The sequence below is a fragment of the Triticum aestivum genome, chromosome 4B, assembly GCF_018294505.1.
Source record: "Triticum aestivum cultivar Chinese Spring chromosome 4B, IWGSC CS RefSeq v2.1, whole genome shotgun sequence".
Classification (NCBI taxonomy): Eukaryota; Viridiplantae; Streptophyta; class Magnoliopsida; order Poales; family Poaceae; genus Triticum; species Triticum aestivum.
Genome location: NC_057804.1, coordinates 100,221,595 through 100,232,620, shown reverse-complemented (window position 1 = coordinate 100,232,620; position 11,026 = coordinate 100,221,595). Strand labels below are relative to the sequence as shown.

Here is an 11,026-nt window from a genome sequence, read left to right as displayed (position 1 = left end):
ATGTTCGGAATTGTGTCGCATTTTCCTTACAGATGTTTTTGGAATTTCATAAATTATTTGCGTTAAAAATGAGCATTTTGAAATTGTTCAAAAAACAATTCATGAAATGTTTGATTTTCTAACATGTTTAGATATATATTCGCTCCTTTCTGTTCTTATAAATGTGACTACCTAGCGTCATGTGCAGCCTTCAGGGCCAGTGGCTAGCCGGGGTTGCGCTCTGAATACGAGAACCAGAGTTGCAGTCCTATGAATACGGTGTATAGCGTATTTTTCTTTTGTCGCCTAGTAATTTTTCATCGATCCTTATAAAAGACAACTGGCTTTGTGTAGTTATATAAGAAAAAAGTTCGTTGTTATTACAAATGTACTAAAAATTTATTATCATTATGAAAATAAATAACAAAAAATGGAAAAGAAAAAACGTAGCAGCACGAGTGATTGCGCTAATGGGCCGGCCCGATTCGTCTTAATGTCCTGCCAGCCGGTCAACGCCCAGAATTTGACTTGCCACGTCAGCGAATACCAGCTAAACGGGCTCAAGGTTCAAAATAGACCGGATCAGAAAGTTGGGTGTGCTGATTTTCGGGATTGCAAGTTCAAGGTTTGATTTAGCTTTCGTCTATAAGTTTAAGGTTTATTTTGGACTTTTTCCCTGCCCAAATGCCGTATGCCGATTTGTGGCTCGGTCGCTGGCGCGGCTAAGCAGAGCACCCGCAACGCGCGGCCGCCGCACCACCTCGTGGCCCCGAAGCCGCACCACCCACCCCACCCGCGCACGCGCATGCAATGCATGACGATCGACGCCCCGACGCCCACCGCCACGAGCACCGCCCATGGCCGGCTTCCTCCAGCGCCACGTCCTCCCGCCCTTCCGCCGCCCGCCGCTCCCCTTCTTCCGCCACGGCGCCGGCGCCGCGTCCTCCGCCAACCAGCCCCAGGGCCGCCGGCCATGGACGCCCAGCCGCATCCTCGACCCCGGGGACGACGTCGTCCTTAACTGGAACCGCCTCTTCCTCGTCACCTGCATGGTCGGCCTCTTCGTCGACCCCATGTACTTCTACCTCCTCTACGCCAAGACGCAGGCGTGTGTCAAGATGAACATGGGCATCGGCGTCGCCGTCACCGCCGTGCGCACCGTCGCCGACCTCTTCTACCTCGCGCACATGATCCTCAAGTTCCGCACCGCTTTCGTCGCGCCCAGCTCGCGCGTGTTCGGGCGCGGCGAGCTCGTCAGGGACCCCGACCAGATCGCCATCCGGTACCTCAAGAACGACTTCATCATCGATCTCGCCGCCATGCTCCCGATTCCCCAGGCATGCCTCCATCCCTCCCTCCTTCTCCCTACCTCTCCATCGTCAATGGGCATATCCACAGCGTCGACGCATTTCAAATCTGGCAATCTTTGTATATTTATCATAAATTTTAGAAATGTCATTACAGTGTGATGAATTTTGGCGTGATACAGTTAATCCGGTGTTCCTTGTGAAGGACATGATTAATGTGCATGCAACGACACTGCATTCAGACCTTGATACAGCTTCCCTGATCAAATGTTGTGTCAGTTATATATATATACCTACTACTAATTCAGCTCAAATGTGTAAGCAGGAATGTTACAGAGAATCAAACACAATAGCTAGCTAGCTAGCTAGCTAATTTGATGCGTTCGGCAATAGTCACATACTGAATACTCCTACTACGAGATAATTAAGCTGAGCAGGCCTATTGTTGCAGATCATTATCTGGTTTGTGATACCAGCTGTGAGCACCACCTCAGCAAACCACACCAACAACACGCTGTCGATGATCGTGCTGATCCAGTACATACCCAGAGTGTTCCTCATCATATCCCTCAACTCCAAGATCGTCAAGTCCAGTGGAGTGGTCACAAGAACTGCCTGGGCAGGGGCTGCCTACAACCTGCTTCTCTACACACTCGCCAGTCATGTATGTATGCAATGCACGCCGTCGTCTTCTGAGGCAGAGGAATGGATTCATATGATACGTTAATGTATGTATGTACGTTAATTATGCAGGTTCTCGGCGCCCTGTGGTACCTCTTGTCCATTGAGAGGCAGTACACCTGCTGGGTGGACCAATGCACAAGCGATAATGGCACTGACCCCAGGGTGCCCATATGTGACATGAGCTATCTGGACTGCAAAACGCTTGAGGATCCTGTTCGGATGAAGTGGCACGCGGCCAGCAACATCACTAAGCAGTGCGGACTTCCCGGGGCGAAATTTGAGTACGGGTTGTTCGAGGATGCTCTGAAGCTCGATATCGTCGACGCGTCCTTCTTCGAGAAGTATCTCTACTGCCTCTGGTGGGGTTTCCGGAACTTGAGGTATGCATATGCATATATGTGTGTATAAGGATGCAGTTCTTTTGATGTCTGAACTGAGTATGCGATCATTATAAATAAATACATGATGATGCAAGGACAACTGAATTTGTGTTTGTTTTCTGCAAGTTCTTATGGACAGAACTTGCAGAACAGCACCTACGCAGGAGAGACTATATTCTGCATCCTCATCTGCATCATGGGCCTTGTTTTCTTCTCACATCTCATTGGAAACATGCAGGTATTTATTTGTTTATTATCCTGAAAATGGATGCTCATTTTTCATGTTTTAGAAACTGTCCTAAAGCTGTGGATATTGCCCAAGTCGACATACATTGTTCATTGTTCCATCTTGCCTTTTTTTTTTGCTTCGCAGACGTACTTGCAGTCGATGACGGTGAGGCTGGAGGAGTGGCGGGTGAAGCGGCGCGACATCGAGGAGTGGATGCGTCACCGGCAGCTTCCCCTGGAGCTCCAGGAGCGCGTCCGGAGGTTCTTCCAGTACAAGTGGCTGGCCACCAGGGGCGTCGACGAGGAATCCATCCTCCAGTCGCTGCCCCTCGACCTCCGCCGCGAGATCCAGCGCCACCTCTGCCTCGCCCTCGTCCGGCGGGTGCGTTGCCACGCCATATGCCATTTTCTCTCCGCCGCCGGTACGGTACGGTGACTCGGACGCTGAACGTCGGCATTAACCGTGGTCTTGCTTTGCAGGTGCCTTTCTTCTCGCAGATGGACGAGCAGCTGCTGGACGCCATCTGCGAGCGGCTGGTGTCGTCGCTGAGCACCAAGGACGCGTACATTGTGCGGGAGGGCGACCCCGTGAGCGAGATGCTCTTCATCATCCGTGGCGAGCTGGAGAGCTCGACGACGGACGGCGGCCGGACCAACTTCTTCAGCTCCATCACGCTCCGGCCGGGGGACTTCTGCGGCGAGGAGCTGCTGACGTGGGCGCTGATGCCCAACCCGAGCCTCAACTTCCCGCAGTCCACGCGCACGGTGCGGTCGGTGACGGAGGTGGAGGCGTTCGCGCTCCGGGCCGAGGACCTCAAGTACGTGGCCAACCAGTTCAAGCGCCTCCACAGCAAGCGGCTGCAGCACGCGTTCCGGTACTACTCCCACCAGTGGCGGAGCTGGGGCGCCTGCTTCGTGCAGGGCGCCTGGAGGCGGTACAAGAAGAGGAAGCTCGCCAGGGAGCTCATGAAGCAGGAGGGGCTCCTCTACGACCAGGGCGACGACGACGGGCAAGGCGGGGCTGGCGCCATCGCCGGCGCCGACGCCAGCACGCCGCTGCTCGGCGAGTACAAGGGCGGCGCTGGCGCGGCGTCGTCGTCCGCGGAGGGCGCCGACGGCGGCGGCACGCACCTGGGCGCCACGTTCCTGGCATCCAAGTTCGCCAAGAACACCAAGAAGGGCGCGCACCAGAAGAGCATGTCGCAGCGGATCGACGACGTGTCCACCATGAAGTTCCCCAAGCTGGCCAAGCCCGACGAGCCGGATTTCTCTTTGCACTCCGAGGACACGCTGTAAAATGGAACACGATACGTACACTGCGTGCAGCCGAAACCACTACCGTTTCTTCTCTTGTTCGGTTGTTCCTCCTCCTCTTTTGTTGGGTCACTAACGCTGGTCAGGATCATGAAAGGGCTGCTGCGTAGATAGATGGAGCTGGAGTCGCATGTTGTACTGTACACTAGTGCTGATTTAGGAAAGTTGATCTTACTTGAGAAACACTTACCAATGTAAGTGTACTCCAGCGATCCTGCCTGAATGTGAAAAGCTGACCAGACATGTTGTGACAAGTAAGAGCAACTCCAACGCGCATACCCTTTTCGACCTCGTGGACGGCCTGCTGTTTTTTTTTTCAAACATAATTCAAATAAAATACAAACATTTTACATAGTTTCACAACCAAACAAATATATCATGCTTCCTCTGTCTCATATTGTCAAAAACACTCTTATATTATGAGACAGAGGGAGTAGTTTACAAGCCAAATAAATATATCATAGTTTACAAGCCAAATAAAAATTAAATTGTTTCAAATACATTAAAAAGGAGATACATCTATTGGTTGCCAACATAAGCCCACATAAAAGCAACCAAATCATTTTGCAGTTGAATGTGAGTTTCCCGATCACGTATTTGATGATGAAATTGGGTGAACTGTGCAAACGTTGCCGCTCCTTCATGCTGAGGCACAATATTGTCACCCTGAAACTGAAACCCTTGGTCATAGATACGTTCCTGACGCTCATCCTTTACAATCATATTATGTATGATCACACAAGCAGTCATCACCACCCACAATTTCTTGGTGCTCCAAGTTCTAGCAGGATACTGAACGATGCCCCGTCTTGTGCTTGGGAAAATCTCTTCCTGTTTTCTTCTACAGGGTTGGTGTTGGGGAACGCGTTAATTTCAAAAATTTCCTATGATCACGCAAGATCTATTTAGGTGATGCATAGCAACGAGAGGGGAGAGTGTGTCCATGTACCCTCGTAGATCGAAAGCGGAAGCGTTTAGTTAACGCGGTTGATGTAGTCGAACGTCTTCGCGATCCAACCGATCCAAGCACCGAACGTACGTCACCTCCGCATTCAGCACACGTTCAGCTCGATGACGTCCATCGTACTCTTGATCCAGTTGAGGCCGAGGGAGAGTTTTGTCAGCACGACGGCGTGGCGACGGTGATGATGAAGTTACCGGCGCAAGGCTTCGCCTAAGCACTACGACGATATGATCGAGGTGTGTAACTGTGGAGGGAGGCACCGCACACGGCTAAAAGATCAACTTGATCAACTTGTGTGTTTATGGGATGCCCCTTGCCCACGTATATAAAGGAGGGAGGAGGAGGAGGAGGCCCGCCTAGGAAGGGCGCGCATATAGGGGGAGTCCAACTAGGATTCCCAATCCTAGTTGGAGTCTCCTTCCTTTTCTTAGAGGGGAGAGGGGGAAGGAGCAGGAGAGGAAGAAGGAAAGAGAGGGGGCGCCGCCCCCTTCCTAGTCCAATTCGCACTTGCCATGGTGGGGCACCCCATGAGGCCCTTCTCTCCTTTCCCGTATGGCCCATTCAGGCCCACTACTTCCCCCGGCGTATTCTCGTAACTCTCCGGTACTCCCAAAAATACCCGAATCACTCGGAACCTTTCCGATGTCCGAATATAGCCTTCCAATATATCGATCTTTACGTCTCGACCATTTAGAGACTCCTCGTCACGTCCATGATCTCATCCGGGACTCTGAACAAACTTCGGTCATCAAATCACATAACTCATAATACAAATCGTCATCGAACGTTAAGCGTGCGGACCCTACAGGTTCGAGAACTATGTAGACATGATCGAGACACATCGCCGATCAATAACCAATAGCGGAACCCGGATGCTCATATTGGCTCCTACATATCCTACGAAGATCTTTATCGGTCAAACCGCATAATAACATACATTGTTCCCTTTGTCATCGGTATATTACTTGCCCGAGGTTCGATCGTCCGTATCATCATAACTAGTTCAATCTCGTTATCGGCAAGTCTCTTTACTCGTTCCGTAATGCTTCATCCCGCAACTAACTCATTAGTCACATTGTTTGCAAGGCTTATAGTGATGAGCATTACCGAGAGGGCCCAGAGATACCTCTCCGATACACGGAGAGACAAAATCTCGATCTATGCCAACCCAACAAACACCTTCGGAGACACCTGTAGAGCATCTTTATAATCTCCCAATTACGTTGTGACGTTTGATAGCACACAAGGTGTTCCTCTGGTATTCGGGAGTTGCATAATCTCATAGTCTGAGGAACGTGTATAAGTCATGAAGAAAGCAGTAGCAATAAAACTGTAACAATCATAAAGCTAAGCTAACGGATGGGTCATGTCCATCACATCATTCTCCTAATGATGTGATCCCGTTCATCAAATGAAAATACATGTCTATGGTTAGGAAACATAACCATGTTTGATTAACGAGCTAGTCAAGTAGAGGCATACTAGGGACTATATGTTTTGTCTATGTATTCACACATGTACTAAGTTTCCGGTTAATACAATTCTAGCATGAATAATAAACATTTATCATGAAAAGGAAATAAATAATAACTTTATTATTGCCTCTAGGGCATATTTCCTTCAGTCTCCCACTTGCACTAGAGTCAATAATCTAGTTTACATCGCCATGTGATTTAACACCAATAGTTCACATTTGTATCTGATTAACACCCATAGTTCACATTGCCATGTGAGCAACACCCAAAGTGTTTACTAGAGTCAATAATCTAGTTCACATCGCTATGTGATTAACACCCAAACAGTACTAAGGTGTGATAATGTTTTGCTCATGAGAGAAGTTTAGTCAATGGGTCTGTCACATTCAGAGCCGTATGTATTTTGCAAATATTCTATGTCTACAATGCTCTGCATGGAGCTACTCCAACTAATTGCTCCCACTTTCAATATGTATCCAGATTGAGACTTAGAGTCATCTGGATTGGTGTAAAAGCTTGCATCAACATAACTCTTTATGACGAACTCTTTATCACCTCCATAATCGAGAAATATTTCCTCAGTCCTCACTAAGGATAATTTTTGACCGATGTCCAGTGATCTACTCTTAGATCACTACTGTACCCCTTTGCCAAATTCATGGCAAGGTGCACAATAGGTCTGGTTCACAGCACAACATACTTTATAGAACCTATGATTGTGGCATAGGGAATGACTTTCATTCCCTTTCTATCTTCTGCCGTGGTCGGGATTTGAGTCTTACTCAACTTTACACCTTGTAATACAGGCAAGAACTTCTTCTTTGACTGATCCAGTTTGAACTCTTTCAAAAAACTTGTCAAGGTATGTATTCATTGAAAAGTCTTATCAAGCGTCTTGATCTATCTCTATAGATCTTGATGCCCAATATATAAGCAACTTCACCGAGGTCTTTCTTTGAAAAAATCCTCTCAAACTCTCCTTTATGCTTTCCAGAAAATTCTACATCATTTCCGATCAATAATATGTCATTCACATAGGGCTGTAGTGCTCCCACTCACTTTCTTGTAAATACAGGCTTCACCAAAAGTCTGTATAAACCATATGCTTTGATCACATTATCAAAGCGTTTATTCCAACTCCGAGAGGCTTGCACCAGTCCATAAATGGATTGCTGGAGCTTGCACACTTTGTTAGCAACCTTTGGATCGGCAAAACCTTCTGGTTGCATCATATACAACTCTTCTTCCAGAAATCCATTCAGGAATGCAATTTTGACATCCATCTGCCAAATTTCATAATCATAAAATGCAACAATTGCTAACATGATTCAGACAGACTTAAGCATCGCTACGGGTGAGAAAGTCTCATTGTAGTCAACTCCTTGAACTTTTCAAAAACTTTCGCAACAAGTCGAGCTTTGTAGATCGTAACACTACCATGAGCGTCCGTCTTCCTCTAGAAGATCCATTTATATTCTATGGCTTGCCGATCATTGGGAACTTCCACCAAACTCCACACTTTGTTCTCATACATGGATCCCATCTAAGATTTCACGGCCTCAAACCATTTCGCGGAATCTGGGCTCATCATCGCTTCCTCAAACTTCGTAGGTTCATCATGGTCTAGTAACATGACTTCCAAAATAGGATTATCGTACCACTCTGGTGCGGACCGTACTCTGGAAAACCTATGAGGTTCGGTAGTAACTTGATCTGAAGTTTCACGATCATCATTATTAGCTTCCTCACTAATTGGTGTATGAATCACTGTAACTGATTTCTGTGATGAACTACTTTCCAATTTGGGAGAAGGTACAATTACCTCATCAAGTTCTACTTTCCTCCCACTCACTTCTTTCGAGAGAAACTCCTTCTCTAGAAAGGATCCATTCTTAGCAACGATCTTGCCATCGGATCTGTGATAGAAGGTGTACCCATCAGTTTCCTTTGGGTATCCTATGAAGACGCATTTCTCCGATTTGGGTTCAAGCTTATCAGGTTGAAGCTTTTTCACATAAGCATTGCAGCCCCAAACTTTAAGAAACGACAACTTTGGTTTCTTACCAAACCATAGTTCATAAGGCGTCGTCTCAACGGATTTTGATGGTGCCCTATTTAAAGTGAATGCAACTGTCTCTAATGCATAACCCCAAAACGATAGTGGTAAATCAGTAAGAGACATCATAGATCGCTGTCACATCCCTAGCTTCTTGTGCTGCCTAGTGTTTGCATCTTGCTTGCATCATGTTTAAAATTCTAAAAATTGAATTGAGGGAATTTTGAAAGCCTCAAAATCCAATTAAAAGAAGGGCAAAGAACCCTGAAAAATTGCATTCAGTGTTTCCAAAATGTTCCTATTATTTGTTGGATATTTTTGGCAAGGCTTCTGCAGCAAACCAAAAATAATGGACATCTTTGTGGAATATTTTGGGCATGGAATTTAAATTATTATTGTATTTGAATTTGGAATTATATTCATAATATATAGAATATATTTTCAAATAACTTTGAAATGTTTTATGTGCTTTTGGAAAAGTCCATCTAGCAACATAAAATTGTTCAGAGGATTTTTGGCACTGGTTTGAAACTGTTGGAATTTCAAACAGTGGCAAGATTCAAATCAAAACAGAAAACAGAAATAGAAATGAAATAAAAGAGAGAGAAAGGAACCTACCTAACTTACCTGTGAAGCCCACCTGGCGGCCCAAGTGGCCGGCCCAGCCCACCAGGCCACCCTTCTGTCGTCTTCCTCCCCCTCGCCCCGAAGCAGCTCGGTGGCGAGCGCCGACGCCGCCCTGGCCACCTCCTGCTTGCCACCGAGGCGCCCCCGACGCGTCTGGATACGCCCTGCAGCCCCCTCTGTCTCTTCCCTCGCTCTCTACTCTCTCTTGACCCCTTCCCCCTCCTCTGCCCTCTCTCTCGCGCAGCCCGAGCGGAGCTCATCATCGCCGCTCGCCGTTCCCACGGCCACCGGCCACCCCACGCCTCACCGACGCGCCCAGAAGCTCCGCCATGTTGTCTTCTTCGTCCTCGATGAGCCACGCAAGCCGGGTTTCACCGCAACACCGCCATCGATGCCTACTTCAACCTCGGGACCGCCAGCCATCACCGTCAAATTCGTCGGCTCCGGACCGTCCCCGACCTCGCCGAGCGTCCCGTCGTCATCGCTGTGAGCCCCTAACCACTTACCCCCTGCTCCCCTCGTCGAATTAATGTCGCAACCATCGATCCCCGCCGTGCCAGAAGCTCACCGCGGCCGGCCTTGTCGCCGTCGTGGCCTGAGCTCGAACGGATCGCGCCCGTGCATCTCACCGAACTCATGGTGACTCCAGGAGGCTGCACAGCGCTTTACTTTGCTCGCCCGTGCTCCGCAACGCCGTTTTTCAACGAGGTCCGAACTCCGCCGCCGCCGCGAGCTCCATTCCGGTGAGCTCCGGCCACCCCAGCTCGAGCTGTTGCCACCCCTGGATGCGCGCGAAGCCCAGCAACCCATAGCCGCAAACCACGCCCGAAACCATCCCCTGTAACGCTTTCCCATGGCATTTTCGTCGTCGGATTCGGTCGCCGCCGGCCGAACTCCGGTGGCCGGTGACGTGGCACGTCATTAGCCACTGATGACCCCACTAATTAACCTCCAGTGAAACTGACAGTCGGGCCCCACATCCTAACTAATTGGCTAACTAAACTAGATTAAGTTTAATCTAATTACCTTGGACCCACACGTCAACTTTGACTGTGCTGACATGTCCGTTGACTGGGCCCACCTGCCAGCGTCCTAAACGAGCCCTAAGTCACTGACTAATGGGACCCCCTGGTCAGGTTTGACCCGGGGCAGCCCTGTTGACTTGCTGATGCAAGCATGACGCAGTGCTGATGCCATAACTCATTTTTGGATTAATTTTAATTCAGGAAATTCCAGAAAATAGTAAAAACTTCTAAAATTCATAGAAATTCAACCGTAACTCCAAATGAAATAATTTATATATGAAAAATTATCAGAAAAATCCAATCTATCCATCTGTACCATTTTCATGCATGTTAGAACAATTTATGACTACTTTTTAGGACAATTCAATTAAATGGCATTTAAATAACCACATGTGGAGTTTGAATTTGAATCCTGGGTTCAAACCAACATCATTTAATCTGGTTTTAGTTGCATTAGCACCAACCATAGCATATTGCCATGTCACATTCATGCATCATATTGTTGCATTGCATTGATTGTGTATTTTCCTGTTTGCCGGTATTTGTCCCCTTTCAGTAGACGACGTACCGACAATGAGTTCGATGACACCGATGAAGAGCTATACTATCTTCAGAAGTGCCAGGCAAGCAAAACCCCCCTTGTTCATTCCGATAAAATCCCACTCTCTCGCCCCTGCTCTCTTTTACTGCATTAGGACAACACCGATTCATCTGTTATTTGCTGCGGTAGCTGAACCCTTTTATCCTCTGCATGACCTGTCATTGCCATAGTAAATAGATGAAACCCACTAGCATGAGTAGGAGTTGTTTGAGCCCTGTTGTGCCTACTCATTCATGTTTGTTTGTCATGCCTGCTATTGCTTAGAGTTGAGTCAGGTCTGATTCATCGGGGATGAATCAGAGGTGTGTGAACATGTCCTACTGTGTGTGAGCTAAGTGTGTGAACACGATTTGGTAAAGGTAGCGGTGAGAGGCCATGTAGGAGTA

The 11,026-nt window shown here is 48.0% G+C and overlaps 1 protein-coding gene across 1 annotated transcript; it reads left to right on the top strand.

Annotated features, from left to right (window-relative positions):
- The first annotated feature begins 767 nt into the window (after positions 1-767).
- Positions 768-4,073, top strand: LOC123094553 (cyclic nucleotide-gated ion channel 18-like). The gene is made up of 6 exons (XM_044516530.1): positions 768-1,316; positions 1,738-1,950; positions 2,040-2,350; positions 2,477-2,588; positions 2,724-2,960; positions 3,059-4,073. Exons 1-6 carry the CDS (start codon positions 837-839, stop codon positions 3,872-3,874), a joined length of 2,169 nt encoding a protein of 722 aa, XP_044372465.1. The 5' UTR covers positions 768-836; the 3' UTR covers positions 3,875-4,073.
- The last annotated feature ends 6,953 nt before the right edge of the window (positions 4,074-11,026 follow it).